The sequence below is a fragment of the Hydractinia symbiolongicarpus genome, chromosome 15 (genome assembly GCF_029227915.1).
Source record: "Hydractinia symbiolongicarpus strain clone_291-10 chromosome 15, HSymV2.1, whole genome shotgun sequence".
NCBI lineage: Eukaryota > Metazoa > Cnidaria > Hydrozoa > Anthoathecata > Hydractiniidae > Hydractinia > Hydractinia symbiolongicarpus.
In genome coordinates, this window is record NC_079889.1 from 7,253,045 (window position 1) to 7,277,493 (window position 24,449).

General features: G+C 33.3%; 1 protein-coding gene across 1 annotated transcript; it reads left to right on the top strand.

The window, feature by feature from the left end:
• The first annotated feature begins 1,709 nt into the window (after positions 1 to 1,709).
• On the top strand, positions 1,710 to 21,634 carry LOC130628932 (60S ribosomal protein L32-like). The gene is made up of 3 exons (XM_057441996.1): positions 1,710 to 1,869; positions 15,539 to 15,786; positions 21,461 to 21,634. Exons 2-3 carry the CDS (start codon positions 15,544 to 15,546, stop codon positions 21,617 to 21,619), a joined length of 402 nt encoding a protein of 133 aa, XP_057297979.1. The 5' UTR covers positions 1,710 to 1,869; positions 15,539 to 15,543; the 3' UTR covers positions 21,620 to 21,634.
• The last annotated feature ends 2,815 nt before the right edge of the window (positions 21,635 to 24,449 follow it).

The window sequence follows — 24,449 nt, forward strand, 5'->3', positions numbered from 1 at the left end:
TTTGAAAATGTTGCTTGGGATATACCATGTTCCTTTAATATTGAAACTAGATGGACATATTTGCGTTAACGAAGCGCTATACTGAAGACTTGATTCCTTGGTTTTCCAAACCTATACTTCAAATTTAAGAAATTTCCCATTTATTTAAAACCCCGGCTTACTAATGTAAGTTGCGAATGGCGTAATTCCTTAAGCCCAAGAGCTTCTTGTTTATGATAATTTATGCTGATGGAGGGGGTAGCTGCGAAGGAGGTCAGTGATCAACGAAAATGTGGCATAATATCATTGCCTTTGTGGCATGATTTTTTCTTCTACCGTGACTTTTTTTCGTGGCGTGCATTTTTTCTCTTAGCGTGATTTATTTTTTTGGCGTTAGTTTGACGTGGCTTTTTCATTTAACGTAGCAGTTATGAGCGACTGTACATTTGCGTTAATTCCTTTCTGTTCATTTAGCTATCGTTGATTTTGTGCTTCGTTAATTACAAGGTAGTCGAAGACAATGTATTCTCGTCCCACAAACTGTTTCAGAATAAAACCCATCTCAAAAAGCTCTGGAGTCGAGAATAAAGACGATGCTTCATAATGCAAAAATACGATGGCCCTGAAGGCTCACATTGTGCGCGGTGTTCTCAGTTATTTACGCCGTGCATTGCTTAGTGCGCGCTCTTCTTTAGTCAGTGTGCGCTCTTCTTTAGTCAGTGCGCCCTCTTATTTAGTTAGTGCGCGCTCTTCCTTTATTTGCAGTACACACTGTTGCTGTTACAGTTTTTGCGCGCTGTGCCAAAAAAGACCGGATCGAGGGACGTCAATCAATTGACCACGTGGGTCTCGTGGTCTGTAGTTTGTACATTTCATGCGCATGTTATAAGGTAAAAAGAAAGTAAAAAATGGAGGGAGTACTGGAAGCACTCATCAAGGAAGAAGTAAAAATCAAATTGGAAAGCTAAAAGATGATAATCAGCCAGCAAGTCACCAATCTGTGGAGTCTTCATCATCATCTGCAAATTCTGCAAGCAAACATCAAGGAAATGTTTATAGAAGGTTGAACAACTTGATAACTCAGTGGCACATACAACGACAGAAAAGGCGGATGTTAAAAATAAAAAGAAAGTTTTGAAAAACCACAGAAGTTAAAGGTTCAAATCAGGTATAGTAGATTTCTTTGTGTTGGTGGGCAGGAGGAGGGTACTTGTGAAGAGGGTGATGGAGGTGGCCATCGTTTTGTATACTTTAAACCAATGAAGATCAAACATTTAATAAGTTGAAAGAGATGGACTTGAAAATATTTTTCAACAGACTTGGACGAAATAGCTACATACAATGAAAAATAATATGATGTAGTAGCTACAATATGTGATAGTTTTGGTGAAAATTTTTTTACCAATGTCTTCGTTCCGTTTTTAGATACGCCAGTGTAAATTTTTTTCCTTCAATCTTCGTGTTGATAAACTTATGTAAATATTGTGTTGAAACCCAAAATTTCAACATTTGTTTATCCATCTGGAAAGTACGACTCGACTAGTTAGTTCCTCCATCATGTCTAAACTAAAAGGAGCGCTAGAAATAAAAGTATTTCTTTATAAGATAAAAAATTACTGACCAGCTGGCTTCATGACTCTGCGCCAGTCTACTTATGAAAAGTCAGGCTCGCATTATATATCGAACATCGCGAGGAGGGCCATCGTACAAAAATGCCCTGGGAACAAGGTTAAATATACTTACACGTTTATTGAAAAAAAAATCAAGTTTGTTATCGTTTTGCAGAATAATCCATAATGGTAGAGCCGAAATCCAGTCTTCCAAGCAGCGCGAACCACTAAGTTTCTTTTTAGACGTAAACAATCTTAGTGAAGCTAGACCAAGGATACAGTAAGTATATCTGAATTAATCGCCGTCATCATTAATTTTATCGCATAATGTACTGTAAAAAATTGTTGCTATATCTTTTCTTGACATCCCAGGCTTCAGGTTTTTGTGATAATTTATGCTAGAGTGACCTTTTTTTAATGGATAACCAGTCCATAAAAGGACCAAAACTATGTTTTTTGTTTAAGCTAGCTAGTTGTTTTATTGTGGAACACAAACTAGCAGGCCAACAATAAAAAAGGTGTTATGCTTTATTAACTTTTTTTGCAAAAGTGTTGGGAGTATCTCAGCAGTTCTGTAAACAATACAGTCAGGGTAAACACTTAATTAGGCGACGGTAGGCTAATTAGGACATACCACATATTTAGGCGACTCATCGTAGCCTAGTTAGGCCATATGTAACTAAGTTAAGACATTACAATATTTAATGGATTTTCACACATTCCTAAGAAAAAATCACAAAAAATGTTTGTTCAGAATGCACAGCTGTTTCGAAGCGGACAAAAATGTTACGAAAAAATAATTCGAATTACCCTCTCAGTTAAAACAGGATATCTCAAGAACGAAATAAAATTTTTATATTCTGTAAAAAAGAATAATCTCAGATAAATTTTCCATTTTATTAAAAGAAAAAAATTTTTGGACACCTGTCCGAAATTTTTATGGTCCACAGGTTAGGTTAAATATCTGGAATAAAAATTAATCAATTTTATTACTGTCCGAAATTGTCCAAAGGGTTATTTTTGGGCCAAATGTGAGAAATTATGTGAAAAACGGCCTTTAGAGCCTGAATGTATGCTTAAAATTCGTTTATTAACTGAATAAAAAACATTACTTTGGATTCTGAGGCCATTAAAGATGATGTAGATGTAATATTTATCTGTCCGAAATTATCCAAAGGGTCACTTTTGGTCCTAAGGGTTTTCGGGCCAAATATGTGACATCATACATTAAATAAAACGTCATTCAGAGTCGACAGTTTCAACATTTTAGTTTATCATGCTAGTAGAAAATATCTCAAGTTGTGCATAAATAGTTTATTTATTATATACATTAAGTATATACAAAGCAATCATTTTGTGTTTCTTTATAATTTGTATAAAATAGTACCCAATCTTGTGATAAGGCCAAGATTAGCTAGCTAACTAGCCATAAACATCTTTGATTTCAACAATTTCATCTTGAAAAAGCCCACCAAAGTCTTAACTAAATATAAAAAAGAAGTATTAAGTGACTTAGCTACAAAACACGATGCAAAATGCAAAACTGTAGGACCAAACAATAGCTACTCTTTACAGAAAAATACAAAACAGAAGAAAAAAGATTAAAAAAGATAACAATTAGCCATGTTTAAAGTTTTACAAGCTATAAAACAATTTCTTAAAACCAAGGGTGATCTTATAGCAAAAAAATAATATTAAAATCCCTGCAAAATAAAGTAGTTTACTGTTTATCCCTTACCTCGTGCTCTGTTAAACTTTAGCTAGCTTCAAAATTGCTAAGACACCGTTGTCTCGCTTATTCCAACATTTTCAAAAAATCCTGGATTAGGATTACGGGTTGCCGTAATTTTGCTGGGAAAAACCATACCTACCAAAACATTAAACGCCATCACTGTGACTTGCTTAGAAGTTTAGATAATTATTTAATTAGACAGAAAAGGGATCACACTACATCAAATCGGCGTGCACCACTTTGGCAACTTTTTCTCCTCTTTTTTAGCGCCTAAAGAAGACTTTAACTTAAAATTTAAGTAGTTTATAGTTTGCGAGACGATTGGTGCACGGTACCGGCCAATAGAACCATGTTTCCAGGCCCCCCACACCAATTTTCAAGTCCGTAGCTAGTTATACTACGCGTAGCCTAATTAAACTACATCACATCGCCTAACTAAACGACTCGCCTAATTAGGTCATGCCGCCTAATTAGGTGTTTACCCTAACTGCAATATTCGGTGATTCGGTTTGATATCATAACAATTGTTTTAGAGGTGAAAAGTTTTGGTATTTTAAGTAAAGAAAGTGCAGAGCTAGACACATTTTAGAGTTTTAAGAGAAATGTAAGGAAGTATGAGTAAAGAAAGCCAAATGTCAATCATTGGGGATTCTTGCGGTCGGAATGTTCTCCTTCGCTGCTCTCCAATGGGGTACACAGTGGACTTTTCACGGTCAAACCTTCACAGTAGCAACCTTAATTAAACAGAATTTACAAGCAAAACGGCGTTAAAATGCCGCAAAATGGCAAAAATTAAGCAGTATCTAAAACATCTTAAAGATTTGACTAAAAAAAAAGAATTCCCTGAAAAATCCAGTATTGTAGTTATGAAGGTTTCACCACAAAAACATGATTACGGCTTTTGTACAGCATTTCATAATGTCTGCTTAACCTGAATACTGGCCCGTGATTGGTTTTTAGCAGTGTTATGATGCGAATCCGACTGCAAGAATAACCGCAAATTAGGCCAAATTAGGATATAGCTTCATGGCTTCAACTCTGCAACATCCAACAGCCCACACAGTGCGCTATCCCCTCAATTTCCCACACACGGCTCGTGGTAACCCGGGGCTATGGTAACATTTACTCGCCCTTGATTCGCTGCCAAGGGAACTCGAACCCCTGGTCTTTCCCACAAAGTGCGAGAGTTATAACCACTAAGTCGCAGTGCTACGTCATTTCTTTTAAGTGTGTGAACTTTGGAATATTTTGCTTTTTGCTAACAATTTAAATAACCGATTTATCTTACTGTGGAAAGTTTATCATTTCTTGAACATGATAGTTTAGTAGGCGACGTTTGGGGATATCCTTCTCCCATCATCGGGCAAAAATGATGTTGAGCATGTATTTATATAATTGCAGAGGATCGAAATTCATAAAAATTAACCAATCAGAAACGAGCTAATAATTACAGTTAATTACGGTAATTAACATTTTCGGACCTAGATGTAGGCAACTACTTCTTCTGTAGGGCTGGTAACCAAATCTCAGGAAGTTGATATGAGATGCTGTTTATGTGTTTGTTACGTGCTACACTGTTGATGGTTTCTTTAATCTTCCTGGCCGTTGTTCTGGATTCTCTGTCAATGATTTTCTTCTCATCCCAATTAAACTGATGACTTCTGCACCAGCTATGGTCCGCAATTTCGTTTTTCTTTACATCTCCGTTTCTCACTGCGCGCATATGTTCTTGTACTCGTTGCTTAAACTTTCTTTTTTTCGCCTATGTACACTGCATCACAATCTTTACACGGGACTTCGTAAACAACATTGCATTGTTCTTCCAGTAACATAACTAACTTTTTATTTTGTGTTCATGGAAGTCTTTAGATGAGATCTTTTGATTATGGCGAATATGTTGTCAACAAATCTTTTCCAAACCTTTGGACGTCTGTCTGATGTGACTAATGCTGTTGTCTCGTGTGCTTGCATGTATATTTCTGCGACTACTGATGATGCAGGGCCTCCCATGGCAACTCCGTCTGCTTGAGTGTAGAAGTTCTTGTTATACAGATACCATGTTTTGGTTAGAATAAGTTCGACCAAACGCAGAAAATCCGGCACTGTAATCTTCGTCTTTTCACCGAATGCAGCATAGTTTTCGATGAGGTCTTTAATGATGTTTAGGGTGTCTTTTATGGGAACATTTGTGTAGAGTGATGTGACATCAAATGATACCATGCATTCGTCGTCTGCTATCTTTGTTCCTCTGATGTATTCCTTGAGTTTTTGCTGTGGTCACTTGCTGTAAATTTGCTTAGGATAGAAGCAACAAATTTTGATAGGTTGTAAAACGGTGTTCCGGTGCAAGAGACTATTGGTCGAATTGGATTTCCCTATTTATGAATTTTCGGTAGTCCCTAAAATCGCGGTGGTGGTCCGTCACAAGGTTTCAGTCGGTAATACTACTTATTGTCGATGTATTCTTTTCTCTTCAACTCCATTAAGATGTTCCTCGCTTCTTGTTTGATGACTTCTGTAGGATCTTTCTTGAGGAGTTTGTAAGGCCCGTTGTTGATGTGTTTGTTGCACTTGTCAATGTAGTCAGGTGTATTCATGATAACCCTTGTTCTCCCCTTGTCTGTCGGTAAGATTATGATATCTTTGTCCTTCTTTAGATTCTTCAATGACAGCCTTTCAGATTTTTGCAAATTGTCCTTTGGTGTTTTGGTTTTCTATAGTGTGAGGCTTACTTTAGCTCTTACTGTGTCTGCCTCTTCTTTTGGTAGATCTTTAATTGCCTCTTCCACTTTTGCAACTATTTCTTTCTTTGGAATTGAAGCTGGTGTCATACAGAAATTCATTCCTTTTGATAGAAGGTTTGTTTCTTCTGTTGTGAGTTGTCTGTTGGAGAGATTGACAATCCATTTGCTCTTGTCTATACCCATTTGTGCATCATCATTGAATCTGTCATTGATTTTGTTGAACTTTTTAAGGTGTCTGTCTTTAACCGATCTCATTTCTTTTTCATACACGCTATCGTGAATATTCTTAACCTGTTTATATTGGTCGATGGAAAGATTGATTTGATGGTTTTGTCAAGATCAAGGATTTGGTGATGTAGGGTGTTACGTGATTTAGGTGGATTCTTTCTTGCAACAACTGGCGGCTTGCGCGCTGTAAGATTTTCTTACTTCTGTCACTCTTTAATCTGCAGGTAAATCGAAACGTCGCCTACTAAACTATCATGTTCAAGAAATGATAAACTTTCCACAGTAGTATGAATACTGAACAGACAAACTGAAATAATATCTTCAATAACCGATTTATCGCTTAAGTAGGGTGTACTAGACACCTAATTAAGAGATGTAGATTATTTCTACTGTAAAAGCATATTTAAAAGTTTTTCCTGACTATACGATTATAAAAAGAAAAAAATATGAAACCATCTTGGAGATGACCCCGTAACAAATGTGTATTTCATATCTGCAAACTTGTGTTGCAGGCTGACAATTTTATTTTGTTTCACAATTGCATGCTCCCATAATACAAAACAACAGTTAAGAGAGAATGAGAGGAAAACTTTTGTAAACTAAAGTTACATATAATTTAAAGAAAAATGTTGAATTGAAATTTATTTACCCGTTGCCTCCATTGTGTAGAGCGTAAAATATATTAAGAAAATGTATTGATGATATGAGAATGGTTAGGTGGATGTGTAACGCCAGTCTGAGAGATAGAAAGAGTTCAGATTAGCTAAAAAGCAGGCTAAGTATCCAAAGACTTAAGGATGTTATCCAGATAAGAACATTGAATTGGCTGGGGCACTTGGAATGAATGGAGAAGGATAATTGTGTAAAAAAGTGTTGAGACTTGATAGTTCCTGGGGCAAAGCACAGAGGCAGACCGAGAAAGACTTGTCAGGAGGTTATAAGGACAGACTTGATACGGCGGAAGTTGAGTTTAGATCTAACAGTCTAGATCAGATTGGAAGAGGGTCATTAATATACCCTGCCCAACCCATGCTAGCATGGAAAACGGACGTTAAGCCGAGAGATGATAATGATATTGTATCGCGTTCTGTAAATTAACTCGCTACCTTAGTTCTAAAGGGGCCTAAGTCCTAAGTGCCTTAATTCTAAAAGGGCCTAAGTCCTGAGAGCCTTAATTCTAAAGGGGCCTAAGTCCATTTTCTTAATTTTGAGAAAACTGCGATTTAATTTTTTACTTGATTCTGAAGTCATTTTTAATATTTAGGTATGGAAGTAAAACTTTTCTGAAAGCCATGATTATGATTTTGTTTCTTGGATCAAAAGCTGTTATTGGCAAAGCAAATAAATCATGTGCCACCAAGTGAAAACAACAAAAAGGACTTAGGCCTCTTTAATGCTTACTAATTTTAAATTATAAGGACTTAGCACCATAATGAATGTTTTCACTAAAGGGGCCTAAGTCCATACCTTCAAAATTCAATTTTGTGAAAAGGCCTAAGTCCGAAACATTTCTAAAAGCAGTCCAAACACGTTCTGAGTAGAAAAAAGGTCGAAAGGTATTAAACATAAAAAAGGCCTAACTCCATGCTTTTCCTAAAGCCCTGAAGAGAACTAGAATAGAGTAACTGAATAGACTGATAAAAGTGCTGGTAGAAGTACATTTTATTTGAAGTATGAGCTAAATATTTTAAATATTCCTTGAATTTTACTATTAATATTTATTATACAGGAATTATTAGACTAGTAAATATTAATCAACAAGAACAATATCAGCTATCAACAAGACTGGAACAGTGTTGAAGAAATATATAATAGAACTTTAATAAATTAGTTGTTATGTGCCTTTATGTCATTAGTCACTTAATCAGGCATGCTTAGAGTTTTATAACATAGCCTTGACAGTGAGTGATATGTAACTAGTGTCACCAGTGTTTTTGAGACTAGATCGTATGACATTTAGCTAGGCAATGCAAGTTACTGCAGCCTAGAGGCTACTCTGAGGCAACTTGAGGCAATATTGTAATGTAATGTAAACCAAAATTGAAAAAAACTAAATGAAAATAAATTATTGAATCTACTGATAAGATACTTTTAGAGCAATCTCTGCAAGTCTTGAGTTATGAGTAGCTAAACTTTTTTGTAAAGTTAAAATTTAAAAATATTTACTTCACAGTAGTAGACTCTACGTTGTGAGTATTAAAAAAAATCATCAGAAATAGAAAATTGAAATCAGAAGGTGCAGCCCAAAAGGAGAGCTGATTATTGTAAATGGTAAAGACCCCTTAAAAACTATTTTGATAAATAATTGTTTCTATGTTGTAAAATATGTGTGTATTCAGAATCAGCTAACAGTGCTCAATATGGTCAGTTGATTTAGTCTAAACTTAACAAAAAGAATAAATCAAACTACTGAAATACTTTAGAACTATTGACAAAACTGAATAATAAAAAGTGACTTGAGCAAAACAGAAAATATAAAGAATAAACAGATCATGAAAATAAAAACTGTTTTAAAAATAAGGAATGAAAAAAAATATGTTAAAATTAATTGCTAACTAATGGAATATAGTGCTTTTGAAGTTGTAGAAGTTGTTTGAATCCATTGAAATTACTTTATATGGATTTTTCCTTGCAGCTTTCTCAATCAGCGTGATCCATTGTGTAGGGTGATGGATGTTAACTCCTTTCTTTGCACGCTCAATAACGGAATGGACCGTATCATTAACATTTTGTTTGTGGCCTTTCTCTAAGTACACAAGGTTGATGACAATACCCTTTTCGTTTGCTAAGATGGATAGCATTTGAACTATAAAACGGTTTTTATTTTGGCCTGCGCAATTGTCAGCAAAAAGATAGAGTGTTTTTACAGTGTCTTGTAATTCTTCAATAAACAATTTCAGGCAACTTGAAATTTCATTAGAGCCACGCTTTGCAATGTTCTGGTTCCACACAAAACAAAAGGTTTTTTGTGTCACCAAGTTTGTAACGGTTAGGTTATAAACGGAAAGTTTACGTTTATAAAAAAAATCGGAATGCTCACCAAATGGCACCTGCAATACCTTTTGAAGATCGAACGCAGCTACGTATATACTTTTATCCTTAGAGGCTTCTTCTTTGATATTGTTTTTAAATTGCCTAGCCTCGTTTTTATTTTTCAGGTGGATATCATACTTCTCTTGCAATAAGGTCTTATCAACAGCATTTCGATATTCCACACAAACACTGCATTGATCCTTCTTGGGTTGATGGAACCCTAGATTAAAATTTTCGTTGAAAATCTTACGATAATAATGTTCTTCCACTTTGCTAGTAGAGTTTTCTAGCTTGAAAAGCTGGTACATTTTAGATATGTTTAGGTTGCTGGCGAGATACTGCCTTTTTGTTCCTTCCCTACAGAAGTGGCTTTCCATAACTAGAAATTTCATGATGTGTCGTTTTACTGCATCAAGGGAATCTTCATTATATTTCACACGAGATTGTCCTTTTCCTCTTCTGTCTTCTGAGACAAGATTACCATCTTTTTTTTTAAAAAATAGCAGTACGTATGGTTTTGCGAGATACACCAAATGTTGACAAAAACATTTGCTGACATACTTGTTGCACGTCTAAAAAGTACTTTATGGAATTGCTTCGATTTTCACCTACTTCTTTCCTTGGTCTGTGTCGAGATGGAGCCTCAATAATAATGGAATTCAAAAGAAATTGCCTCTGTTTATCAAGGTTACCCAGATTCCAATAGGAACGAAAGAAGTTTTCCCTCTGATCCACTGATATTTTGTTACTACAATTCAGCCTACAGTTATGACAGGGCTCACCAATTGACCGTGTTTGTGTATTTGATTTCCTATTCATATAGGATTTGCATGGACTGTAAGATTGGCCAAAGTTTCTCTTCTGCTTTTTCCTGTTTTTCTCCCAGTCTTCCTCATTTCTTTTTCTTTTTCTTATGGGTGTGTGCAAATACCATCAAAATGAATAGTTTGCTACATTCAGTTCTAAACTTCTGACAAGCATTATAAATGTCTTTGCCAAAAGTCTAGAATTTTCTACGAACTTACCTTGATTTACCAATGAGGAGTTTGAAGTGATATTACCTAGAAACACGTCATTAAAAACTGGTGAATCGTCAGCATCTGAAAATCAAGATTTTTTGCATACTATAATTCCAACATAGAAAGCCCACTCCTCTAAGATCTAAACAATACAAACCAGTGTAGGAGGTTGAGTTAAAATAGGGATTATGTTGTCCAATTTAAATGTTTAGGTTTAATCAAAGAGGTTCAATATTATTTATAAAGGTCCAGAATGTAATCTTCTTTTTGCATGAATTTAAAACTAAATTACCAACCTTTCAGACTGACAGCATTGTGATCTTCACTTTGGTTTTAAAGGAAAATAAAATAGCTTCAAATAATATATTCCTCCCGACAATTACTATGAAAACATTACCTTTTTCGTAGAAATTAATTTTGTTGATTCCTTTGGTCACTATTATACACATAATAGAATATTATTGTGACTTACCCCAATGAACTAGATGTCGATTTTGATCTGTTATTGCCAGAATGTGTTCAAACTTAATGGTTGGTACTGATTCATCAATTAGGAATTTCACTCTAACTGACTTTTTGTGGACAGAGAGGATTCTCCCCTCAAGAAGTGACTCTTCTTTGTGAACAAAAAAGCCACTATATTTATCAGCTGCTTCACTCTTGTCAAAATAGCCAGCCCTAACATGACACTTTTCTCCAACTTTATACTTTACTTCAGAATACCAACTTCTGGTGCCCATTTTTACTTTTCTACTAACTAAAACAATATATTGTCTAACATGCTAACCACACTGGCTTGCTTACGAAACTAAAAAAACTTTTAAAGAAAAAAACTACAGAGGCAAAAAAAAAAAGTTCCCCCACATATTCACTCAAGTTTTACCAGTTTTAGCCAAATGCAATCATTTTTAAGCCCTCTAGCGGTTTTTTTAAGTTTTTTTTGGACAGACAGAATCATTCACCATCAATTCACCAGCTTAGAACAAACTTATAATCCTGGGTCTGTCTTGCAATGTAATGTTATGTCTTCTGAGCTTTTATTCTGGAGTCTTTATTTATTTATCCCCAGCTACTGTAATTGAAATATTTAGAAAGGAATAAAGATGCACCCATTTGAATAAAGTAACCAAAAAGTTCTAATACAAACCAAAATATTCTTCTTCTAATAACCACATTTGAAAACACACTATGCAGGTTTTGTTGCTTTTCTTTTTTACCACCATTAAATCATTAATACACTATATTAAATTTTTTCATCTACTTACAACCAACCATAATGCTGGGCTGTTCTAAATGGACTTAGGTCCTTTTTTTATTTAAATTGAATTTAATATGGACTTAGGCCCTTTCCCATGGACTTAGGCCTTTTTAAAACTGAAACATTTCATCCAGATGGACTTAGGCCCATATGCACTAAAATCTTAATGGACTTAGGCCTTTTTAAAATTAAATATGTTATTTATCAAAGGTTTGTGATCAATTTTCAAGACTTTGTAACCTCAAAACCCATACTTCAGACACATCAAAAGAAAGCCAGTGATCCAGAGATTCAGAAAAATCAAAATTCTTAATTTTCATAAAAATGGACTTAGGCCCCTTTAGAATTGTTGGGGACCTGGACTTAGGCCCATTTAGAATTGGGGAGGACCTGGACTTAGGCCCCTTTAGAACTAAGGTAGCGAACTGTCCCTTTGTTTCTTATGAGCTTTAATCAGCATTGGATCATTAGTTTTTTCTGATTTTTTGCACACACATATATAGAAAACAATAGATCTTATTGGCTCTATAATGCCAGATTTGAGTGACAAATAAGGCAAAACTTATGATTGGATCACTGTTTTTTCTGATGTTTTGCCCATAGAACAATAGGCCCTTTAATGTAACAAAGTTTTGTTTTTGACAAAATTTAGCCCTGGCACTATTTATAATTTAAACTGTCCTTTTTAGATAAATTAAATTGTGAAATGAGTTAAATAATAAATCCATAGTTAATAAATAAGTTACAGGGGCCATTTAAAAACAAAAACTTTACATATTATGTAGTTAGTGGTTAAAAGGCTATCCTCTGAAAATATTTGTTTTAAATAAATACGTTTTTTTTATAAGCAACTTGGTTGCTAAGGGCTCAACCCAGAAAATTGCCAAAAAACTCAACTGCTTAGGAACACCCAGCCCTGAACTTAGCCAAGCAACTTTTTTTAAAATCAGCTAGATGCACTGTACTGATCACTTACTTTTATCTCTGGAATAAACCCAGACAATGTGTTCCAGACGGCTAGTCAAAACAAAGAAAAAGAAGAAAAAAGTATGTATTAGAAAAAAAGAAATACAGTCGCCACACAAAATAAGAATACAGATACATGCAACTTTTAAAATGAAAAAGGCGTGACAATTTATAAAAAATTCAGGGAGTGATAGTGTTGCGTGATCGCGTGCTTCCCTTCTTTTTCCAGGCCGATTTTTCCTTGCCAACCTACTAAGTAACTTTAGCCCTGAATTTCTAAAATTCCATAGCAACCCCAGCCCTGAACCAAAAAGTGTGTTTGCTTACAAAAAAAAATGTGTAACTAAATCCAGGTCGTCCATTGAGGTTTTGCTTATTAAAGTCATCATAATCAGCTGTTCAGAAACTGTTGGGTTGACCCAGCTTTAGGAAATGGATACTTTTAGTTTCAGGTTGTCTAGTTGTTCATTGAGGAAAATAATTACCTGCATTTTTCAGTTGCATCACTTGCATTACAAAGTTCAAATGAAATTGGAATACCATGTTCTTATTTGGTTTGAAAAAGGGTGGCAAGAAACTGATCATGAATATAGCCATGCATCCTCTGACATACATTTTGAAGATTTTTTAAAAAGTTGTGTGTATGAGGTCACCAAAATTTCTGCATGCTTTAAAATTTCATCAACCATTCTTATAACTTCAGACAGAATCATCTTTTTAAAAGTATACATGGTTTTTGTATGTAAGCTCCTCTGCGTATGACAGCTTATGCCAAAAGATTATGCAAAGCACATATGAAAAAATGAAATAAGAAGAATGACCTATATTTTTTAAAAAAAATTTAGATAGGAATATATTTCTTTAGAAACATTATTTGAAATTTTTTTTCGTAATTTTTATTTGTGTGTATTAAAAAAAAAAAGAATTTTTGTTGAAGATAAATAAAAATGAAATAGAAGCACCAAGCAGCTGCTTGTATTTAATAGTTGTATTGTCATCATTTGCGATTTCACATTTGCCTGTTTTCTTCTCTATCGTGTCAAATTTTTTACCTTGTCATCGCCGTAAAACATCATAGCCATAAAACAGTGAATTCTTGGATGGATAATTGGTAGGCTAGATAATCGATGCATGCCAGAAGTTATCAATTAAAAAATTAATGTTATCACAATATTTAACCTGAAACTAAAAGTAGCCATTTCCTAAAGCTGGGTCAACCCAACAGTTTCTGAACAGATGATTATGATGACTTTAATAAGCGAAACCTCAATGGACGACCTGGATTTAGTTAATATTAATCCACAAACAAGCCTATTCATAGCCAACCTGACCATCTTAGCTAATTCACCGGCTCCTGACTTAGTTAAAAGAAGTACGTAGGAATGAGTCTCTATTTTACCTGGCCCCTTTGTCGTTGGTAATCAGGTATTACACAAGAAATCCAGCCATGCGGTCCTTAACTAATGCGGAGGTAAATGCTGACAGAGCACGGATAAAGCAAGTCTGCAAAACTGCACTTACAAGCGGAACAGACATTGGGTTTAATTTTAGTTAATTTCTTTGTTTGACAAAATTCGAAACCGTAGCCCGTCTCATTTAATTTATTTTTTTCTTTAAGTCACAAGTGTTATTTTTATTCAAACAATTTTAAAAACAAAACCCACGCGCGGTATAATTTTTTTCTGTATAAATGATGTTAAAATGTATATATAGCTGAACTATCTGAATGGATTTTGAAGTTTTATTTAAGCCACGTGTTTAAAGGTTTTTTTAATGTAAAACCCAAGCATATTTTTTCCTATTCGCTTGTGATGATTTTTTTGTGATTTAATTTTAAAATCTGCAGCCTTACTTTGTTTTTTAACGGCGCCTGACACATTTTTATTTGTGGTATGTGTGATCAAAATTAAGAAACTTCCATGATGGCAGATGAAAACAAAACGGAAGAGATGCTGAACGAAGATTAATTAAAAGATACAAGATTATATTTAAATTATCTCGTTATTTTGGCATGTTTTATTTTTTAATTTTTGGGGTTATAATAGGGAAGATGTAGGTACAGAAACATCATGGCCTTTCTTTCCGAAAAGGATTCCGACAATAGTTGTGTCCTCAAAGCCCTTCTCTTTTATTTTTCCAATTATTGTTCTGCTGTTTTGCACGCCTTAACATAACTTAGGCGTGCGATTATCACCGTGATGTACCATGCATGGGTGATTTTACTCATAACCAGGCCTGCATTAGCTTTGTTTACAATGACTGACATAACTTTAAATTTTTACCAGACATCTGTTTCTATTTATCTTTTCCGTTCAGTTGTTAAAAATCGTGAACTTTTGAAATCTGTTATTGCATTTAATTACTTTCTAAATATAAGGTATGTTACACTGAAAAGTTTGAAAAGAAAAATTTTAAATATTCAGGAAGTGCTTTTTTCTCAAGTCTCCAGATTTTTGGTACCTAGTTTGTAAAACAACCATGGAACATACTAATATAAATTTAAAAATTATCTGTTCTCGTCTAAAAAATTAAAACTGTGACTAAATTTTCTTTTTAACTATTCCAACTATCAAGCTTTTTCCAATTAGAGACAGTTGGGCCTACTTTTAGTCTAGAAATTGGTTTACATTGGTTATTTTAGAAATAATGGCTTAATATATACAAAAATAAATTTCAGGACTTGTGGCTCATTGTGGAGGAATTTAAATCTTGGTTGCACAGAGTTAGAAAGATACATGCTTTTTATAAATTTGTTACAAGCCGTTTAGTATTGCAAACAGTGGAATTAGGAATGTAAGGCAGCATGCTAAAGGAAAGAAACACCCTCAGAAATAAAAAAAAACTGTGCAGTTGATCCTCTAAATTCTCCTCTAAAATCTCCGTTTAAATCCTCTAAAAAAATTTTTACATAAAAGATTTGTGGCTGTACTTTATTAAAATCTATTGTTTGTATTTTTTTTAAAAAACAGTCACGATGGTTGTACCAGCAGTAAAACGAAACATTGTTAAGAAGAGGACAAAAAGATTTATTCGTCACCAATCTGAAAGATATGTTAAAGTTAAGCCCAGCTGGAGGAAACCGAAAGGTATTGACAACAGGGTCCGTCGTCGATTTAAGGGTCAATACTTAATGCCCAGCATTGGTTATGGCAGCAATGCAAAGACAAGACACATGATGCCCGATGGATTCAAGAAGTTTGTTGTGCATAATGTTCAGGTAATGTATGATGTGAATATAATAATCCTGTTTTCCTTCAAACGAATTGCCATAAGCAATCGACTTGGCTAAAGTTTGAAAAGTTTACCTAGTACAGTGGGGTTCATTTAACAAGCAATCTTTGGAACAGTTTTCAGGCCTGACCAGGAATAAAAATGATGCTGTGTCCACAACGGCACAACACGAAACATGACGTGTTGTGGTGTGTATAGGTTGATTTTTTTTGTACTTCTGTGATTATTTTTCCCCTGCTAGAGACGGGTGGGGAGATCGTTCAACTCGAACCCCAAATATGACAACGGAACGTATGACCTAACAACTTTCGGTCTTCACTTTCTTGTCTCCGGTAGCCAAAATATTGTTCAAGTGAAAATAAATTGTATAATGATCTGGTTTTAAATTATTTTTCTAAACACGAGTCAACTGTTCTACGGTTCCAAATACATAAATGAAAAGGCAGTCTTATTCGCTACCTGTCGTTGAGGCTGAAATACACGATCCGTTTAGAGGGAAGGTCAAAACCCGAAAGATAACCTGTAGGGGAAACTTTATGAAAGTTTTTTTCGTCTACACGTAACCCGTACACTTTTCTGTACACTTCTTAAATTTTATTTTACCATCCAAAGAAAACAAGATTTTTATTTTACCATCCAAAGAAAACAAGATTTTTATTAATTCGAAGCATCTTTAACACTAATATCGCTAGTTATGTTTGTAAAGTATCTCATCTTAAAACTGAAGCTAAAAATTATGTATTCTTTATCTTTAAATGGAACCAGAGGTATAAAATGATGTTGGACTTTTATACTATATATATCTATATTATACAGCTTAAAAAGTTAGCTAACAAGTCTTTTTATTTTTTTTAAAAAGCTCTTTTCATTCTCAAGATATTCACATTTGAAGAATTTCAGATTTAATTATGCTGCATGAATTATGATGTCATATTTCAGTAATAGGAAATTTAGACATTTTCTTTCATCAGTAATTTTAGACCTGTTAAGGGGTGTGCATTCAAACTTTATCAATGCAGAGATATTATAAAGGTTAATTGATTAACATAATTTTTTTTTGCCAAAATGACACTTGTTTGCTCGTCCCAGGCCTCTTAATTTTTTGCTGACAAACTCATAACTTGGGATCTGCATGTCGGTTTTCAATCATATTTTGTGAGTAAACAGGTCTATAATATAAGTCCAACATCATTTTATACCTCCAGTTCCCTTTAATGCATTAAAATTGAAGTTTTTTTTTGATGTGACGTAAACAGGAAAGTATGCTCCTGGTGTTCAGTTCTCTCAATAACCAAAATAGTACCCACATGATCAAACCTGTACGTCAAAAATTTACTTACGCGATTTAATTTTTTTCACTTAGTGAAATTCCTTCATATTTTTATTGCTTAGGAGTGCTCTTATTACGATTTCCTTGTTCAGAATTCCAATAAGATGTTTTTATTGTCTGTGTCATCCCAAAAGCTGGTGTTGCTCCTTTTGTTAAAGAAACACTGTTAAACGAATTGTCCCTTATTTCTTAAAAGGTTTAAAAATATGCAGATTTTAACACTTAAGGTGACGGTATACCTTCACTGTATAAAAAAAAATCGATATTTTTATTAGCCGTTAATACTAAAGAAATGACGATCTTTTCAATGGTGAAACTATTTATTTTTCGAAAAGGAATATTTTTTTTTCTGATTGCTCCTTCAAATTGAATAGGAGTTACGAGTGAATGTTTTTAACATTTCTTTTATATTTATTACCTTTCCGAAAAGAAATGAACATCTGAAAAAAAATTCCCTCAAATCTTTCATAAAAATATCCAATTATCGGAAAACGCCGTTCCTGTCTTCAAGAAAACGAAAGAAAAAAAAAATATAAAAAATTTAATGTTGCAGCAAAAAGGAGACTGATTAGACTTTCTTCTATGCCATTCTGTTCTGTTTCAGCAAGTCACAGAAAAAATGTTAAACGAGTGAGAAAGTTCTATTTCGATAGTATACTCAGTCACGTCTTGCGAATAACAAAAATTTAAAAGGACAACCTTCGAATATTAATTGCCTCGGAAGTGTGAAAGTATCACCAATCATCATAGTATGCTTGAAAGGTGTGATATTTTCAAAAATCTTTAAAAAATCTCGTAGTGTTTTTTTTTTCGTTACTCTCTATTACATTTCAAATCTTTTTACAAAACTACAGAGTCTCTGCAAGGGAGAGTGCTACTGTGCTGAAACCAACGTGGTTTAAAAGGGATTTTTTATCTTTAAAAAATCAACGACGATCTAGATATTACATCTTAAAGACAAAAGTTTAAGTTAATTTTTTATATATAAATATATAAATAAATGAAAAACGGAGACTTGTGGAAAATATTTATAAAAATCTTTTTTCATACATCTATCACGATTCTAAAGAACATCGAATGAGAGTTGGAAACAAAGTAGTTTTGTAAATGAAGTCACTTCTTTGAGGGCAGGATGTGTATCAAAAAGTGTCTACTTTTCACAAGCTGAAAAGTTTCAAATTTTTTTTATGCCATTTGATAGGTTTTTAAAAATGCCTTTTGGTGATGTATGAATGAATAAACTTTGATTAACTATCGCTGAAAAAATCACGATTAAAAAAATCATGCTCAAAAGGTAAAGCGCCACCTTAAGATCAAATGATGCCCCCATTCTTTTGACGTTGAAGTGCTTTTTAAGTAAGTTTGTTAAATAAAACATATAAATTAAACATATTAAATAAAACATATTAAATAAAACATATAAATTAATTTGATAATAAAACATATAAATTAAAAAAAATTTACATAAATATGATGTTTTTTTATCTATGCGATTTTTATGTACATGAAAAAATCTACCCGCTTGATAGCGTACAGAAGTACAATTGCTTAAGTCTGAAATTTAAATTGGCAGCATGCTGTAAACAAATACGAGGCCGCATCATAAAATTAATCCTCCCCCTCCCTGTCAGGATAGGACAAATCATAGGATCAGTTTTGATTACTGATTCTCTAGCATACTTTTTATTTTGCCAAAATACAATTTTGCTACACTAGAATTTAATTTCGAGGAGCCATCCACATTCGGGAAAACTGCAAGAACTAATTAAGCAATTTAAATCACCTGCTCTGGTATATATTTTTAGGAATTTCTAGGAAATGTGACAGGACTACCCGCTTTTTTTGTAAGAACAATTCTGGACCCAAATATTTTCTGATAAATAGGAACAAAACTGTTTTTACAACTAACAACCTGAGTCTGAATTTTGTTAGAAAATAAGAAAAAATCAGAATCTGAATTTTTTTGCACTTTTTTTTACACTAGCGTAAAGTTTCATGAGTGAGAACAAAGTAGGACTTAATTCGAAAGTTGTGTAGGCATTAAAACAACGCAAGAACAAATCAGACGAAAACGGGTGCGGAAAATGAAAAACAAAATCTATCTTCTGGAAGTTTTAATAGCGTGGGTTTTAAACATTTCTGAAAGCATTCAAACAATACAAAACATTTGAAACTAACTTCCATTTTTTGTAAATAAAAACGTGATTTTGAATTTAACCTTTTAAATCTAAAAATTTACAAAATAATGACAACAGCATATAGGGTTTAATTTGTTTGTTTAATCAGGTCTTGCACGTAGTTAGATTACATTCTTGTCTATACATTAAACTTCCAGCTTTCCAAGGTATAGCTAGATGACCTAAAAAAAAAAAAAAAAAAACTCATAAGTTACAACAATCATTTTTATACATAGGAGTGCACACACAAGGCCTAGTTTCATTATCATAAGAAACAGCAGGCTGATATTACAAGAATTTTTAACTGTAACTTAATAAAAAACAGATTAATAAATCGACTGGTTTTGGCTGAAAAGTATTTTAAGGTTTACAATCCAATGTTCATCTGACAAAATTTTCTTTCGTTTTCACAATTCCTTTTAGAGGAGGAAATTTTGTTTATTTACTGAGTAGTATGGGAAGTGCCATTCCTCTTATCAATTTATTCATAAGTCTAGTATGTTTATTATTGCAAAAAATAATAAATGAACTCCCCAAGGTTATTTATTTATTATGTTCCAAAAATTCGAAATTTTAAAAATAACCCCTGCCATTAAAAAAACTGATTAAGGTCTTTATGTGGTTTCACATCCTTAAAGGGTCATTCAACAGTAGTTTTTACGTATCATAACTTAGCTATACCACATGATAGTAAGCTCATGAAACACAATGCAAAAACATAGAAAATGATAAAGCCCTATTTTTTTTATTTTTTTATAGCTATATGTCCAAACTTAATCTCCCCAAAACAATAATTACGTTAACGGTTGCCACCATTATCGAACAAAAGTTCACTTGGTCATTCATGACTTTACATGTTGTACATAGCTCACTTCTTGAAAAAATTATTGCGAGGTTCGAGTGTTGAAGAATTTAACAACATGCAAAAGTAGGTGAACAAAGTAAAACTTCCAGATAAAGGCACCGTTTGATAAAATAGTTCAGATTTAGAACATTGACACATGTTCGTTTCCGTGGTGGGGTAGGTGCAAGACTATCACCTTCATTAATCTTTTTCATTGATGCTCGTCCTGAAGATTCAATAAATCTTACATGTAACAGATTGAAGTTCTTGATTTGCGATAACTCTGTGTAGGAAGGCCCCCGTTCACCAGCGAAAATATCACATTCCATGCCTGCAACATCAAAGTGTTCTTTCTACACATGCTCTCTTAATATTAGCTAAGCTCATCTCATCATCATTAAATTTAACCATAGTCAATGGTCCTATGCTGCTATATTTTTGGTATTTTCCTTCCACATTCTGTGACAAGCGTTGATCTGCCAGATATTCCAAGCTTGTTGAGCATTTGTCAAGTTTTTTTCCCAGTCTTTTTTTTCTTATTTGTCCCAAAAACGTTTGGAAATTGTGTTTGTTGGCTTGTTTCTTGCTGTTGCCATTTCTGTTTTTTGTTGTGGCAATAAATATACGGTAACCGAATGGCAATGGCAACAATGAACCACGGCGATTCGTTTCAGTTTTGTTTTTATCACATCAATATTATTTTGGGTTCCATACATATTGCTTCTTATTTCAGTTCTATTTCCAAATAATACTGATATTAAACATTAAAAAATAAAAGTAGAATAAATAACAAAAATATAAATTTCTTATGGCAACTATGGACCACCATAGACATGATAGGCACAATAAAGTCTGAAAAAATTTTTTTAACCAATTTCTATTGATTAAATCTACTTTTTAAATTTCTTAAATGCGTGAAAAAAATTTTACTTTACAAAAACACTTAACAGCTTTCCGATTGTGGAGTATTAACGGTATTAACTATTTCTGGCAACGGTTGTTGTCGATTTTTTGGCCGATTTCTCCTCAAAAAAATACGAGTCTAGGATTTCTTCATCCTTCGACTCTATGGATTTCTAGCTCACCTTGCTCAAGAGGTGAACGTCTAAAAGGCGAAGAAGTCAATTATGTAGTGACAACCAATGAAGTTGATAACAAGGGAACAGACAAATGTTTTTGATTAGAGCATCTCCAAATTATGAAAATTGATTTTTTCAAATTATCCTTTTTTGCTTGTCTACGAAATTAAATCCACTCGAAATCAAAAATTTTGCTTTTCATTTATGTATTTACTTATTTTTTTACACAGGAACTTGAACTTTTAATGATGTTGAAAGGATCACACGCCGCGGAAGTTGCACACAACGTGTCCAGCAGAAAGCGAAAAGACATAGTGGAACGTGCTAACCAGTTGTCCATTAAAGTTACAAACGCTACGGCCAGATTACGAAGCGAGGAAAATGAATAAACGATTCTTTGTGAACTGTGTTTTTTTTTTTTAGTTTTGTTCTCAGATAACCCAGCCCAATGTTGCATGTCGACGCCAATTTTGGCGTAGAACTGATGCGCAAAACTTTAAATTATCGGACAAAAAATGTCGGACGAGTTTTTTGAATTTTGGACAAATTAAAAGGCTACCTTGAATTTCAGACATCTATCTATATTGTCTTTTTTAAAAGCACTGTTGTTAATAAATTTCTTAGTCTAAATTCTTTGGGGTATTGGTATAAAATGTCACGATGCCAAAAGTTTTTTGCATTTCGCATTTAATTTTATGCTTTTTGCTTTTCGAAATTTTTTGCGAGTATTTCATTTCGAGAATTTCGATTTTCCACATCTTTGGGGGTATTTAATTTAAAGTTTGATTCGATAGACCTATTTCCATATCAATTTGGTTCCGCGAAATATGCGTACTCAAAATGCAGAATAACATGAAAACGAGATTAGTTATGAGCAAAATGTTAGTTTGCAGCGAAGTAGGGCAGATATCGTTTGTTTACTTATACTATTTGCAAAATTAATTTGTCATACTGATTGTTATTAACATTTGGTGATAATATGGGATAATAGCATGTATCATTGGGTGGTTCTAATGCATTTGTTTATTATTCTTGGTGGTAAATGAGCTAAGTATTAGCTTAGTTTTGAATATGATATGAGTAGCTAACTATTTGGCTGACTGACTTGTTCCAAACAACCGTGAAATTTTAAGATGTTTACCAAAATTGGTGATGTTGCTGGTATATATTGTGTGTCTCCACTTATTGAGTGTACCTTGTTTTTTAAGCAACATCTGTGTAAATAACATTAGCCAGGCTTACTGGCTGCGGTTTTAAAATAGTAGTTGAGAAGTTGTTTGCCTTAAATTTTTTTTCAAGTGAGGGTAGCATTGGAAGTACTTATAACTCTCATTTTACACATTTGTGATTTCAGAATTAGGATACTAATTTGACTTGGTGGGAAAAGTCGGACTTTAAACCTTTCTTGGAATGTTCTTGCTTAAGCCTCTACCATAGATTAAATTTGGTTAAAAAAATTTCAAAATATAAGGTTGACTAAAAGGATGATATCCTAATTCTTAAATTTTGTATTCAGAGAGTTACTATCTTGGTATTTTTTCAGGCAAATGAAATTGTCCAGTGATCGGTTAGAAACAATTTTTTCCTTGAAAGGATTAGTTCACAAAATGATTAAAAAATTGTTGCTTAATAAAAACAAAAAAAATTTACTGACGTACTGTCTAGAATTAAGAATTTTTTTTAAAATTTTGTTCACAAAATGCTTGTCATGTCGAACTTTAATAAGTGAAAACAAATAAATTTAATAAGTGAAAACAACGTAAAATTTTTTTGTGACGTCAAAAACAAAATTTTTGGTTTTGTATTTTCACAAATCGACACTGGCAATATTAAGTGAAGATGGATAACTTCTGATTGACATATATTGATAGAAAGTCGTATTGGTACTTTTCTGTGAAGAAACAGGCTAAAAAAGGACTTCACTTTACCTAGGAGCTGCATCTTTTTGCCTGCCATAACATTTATAAAGGTCCTAAGGTGGATTGACTCATTTGTGGCTCACAACATGCTCAACGTAATTAAATTAATCAGCTTGCATAATAGTAGACCTCTATTAAAAATTTATTTGATAATATATAAAGCGTGTCACAACTCTCTACTAACTATATACACAATAGACAGAATTGTTAGCCTGGATTTGACATTTTAACACTGTTAATGTTGAAAGTTAGATTCAATAACCGATGTGCAAAATATTTGCAGAACTTATTTCTTGAAATAGGATTAAATAAAAATTTTTGTGAAACGCTTTAGTGATCAGGATGCCATAAAAACTAAAAAAAAAAAATGTTTGCGATCAAAAGTCATTTATATAAAAAATTACAGTTTAAATATTTTTCAAAAGAAAAAAGATGACAGAAAAATGTTTATACCAAACAAATATGCCATATATATGGAAAAATACATTTTCATCTTGTTTTGTAGTATTTATTTCTCCAAATTTTTTGGAGCATAATTATGCAGATATTAAGGGTCAACATCAAAAAAAGTTATCCTAACTTTAGGATTATGCATATTATGTAAGAGCACAAAATTTTGTAAAAGACAAAAGATTTGAAAATTTTCTACTCTTGCGGATCATGAAAAAATTGCAGTATACAGTGCATACACTTTTGAAAAAACGGTATGCTGAGATTCTCTGCTTTCGGCATTTTACATTTTTATTAAAGTTTTATTCTCTTCAATTTTATTTCATAAAAATAATTGTTGTATATACAGTCATTCTAAAAGTGACTTATTAATGTTTTTTAGTTATATTTCGATAAAAAATAATCTCATTTTATAAAATAAATATTTGTGCTTTTTATTTCCTGTTTAAATCGAGCTTTTTAAAAACAATATAATATATACTTCATGTATCGCATATATCGTCATATATATTAAGATATTCTCTTCATTGTGTCTAGTTTTGCTAAGCAGCTTTCCTAAACCCCTTTTTTTGGCAGGGGTCTTCTGAAATTGCGTAGTTTCAGGTGGGGCACAAGGTCTTTTCCTTTTCCTGTCAGTTTGCCCCAAACTGACCAAAGAAAATTACTGAATACTTATTTAGTATGAACACTCCCAAAGCATCTTGCGCAGAGAGTAACCCAGGCGTTGCTTACAGTATTGTCAAGTCTGTTTAAGAAAATTTTCATCAAGGCAGTGAAAATTTTGGTGAAAGTGCTGGTACTCAATGTGTAGCAAATGTCATGCATGTTATCATTTGGTCAACTATTCGGA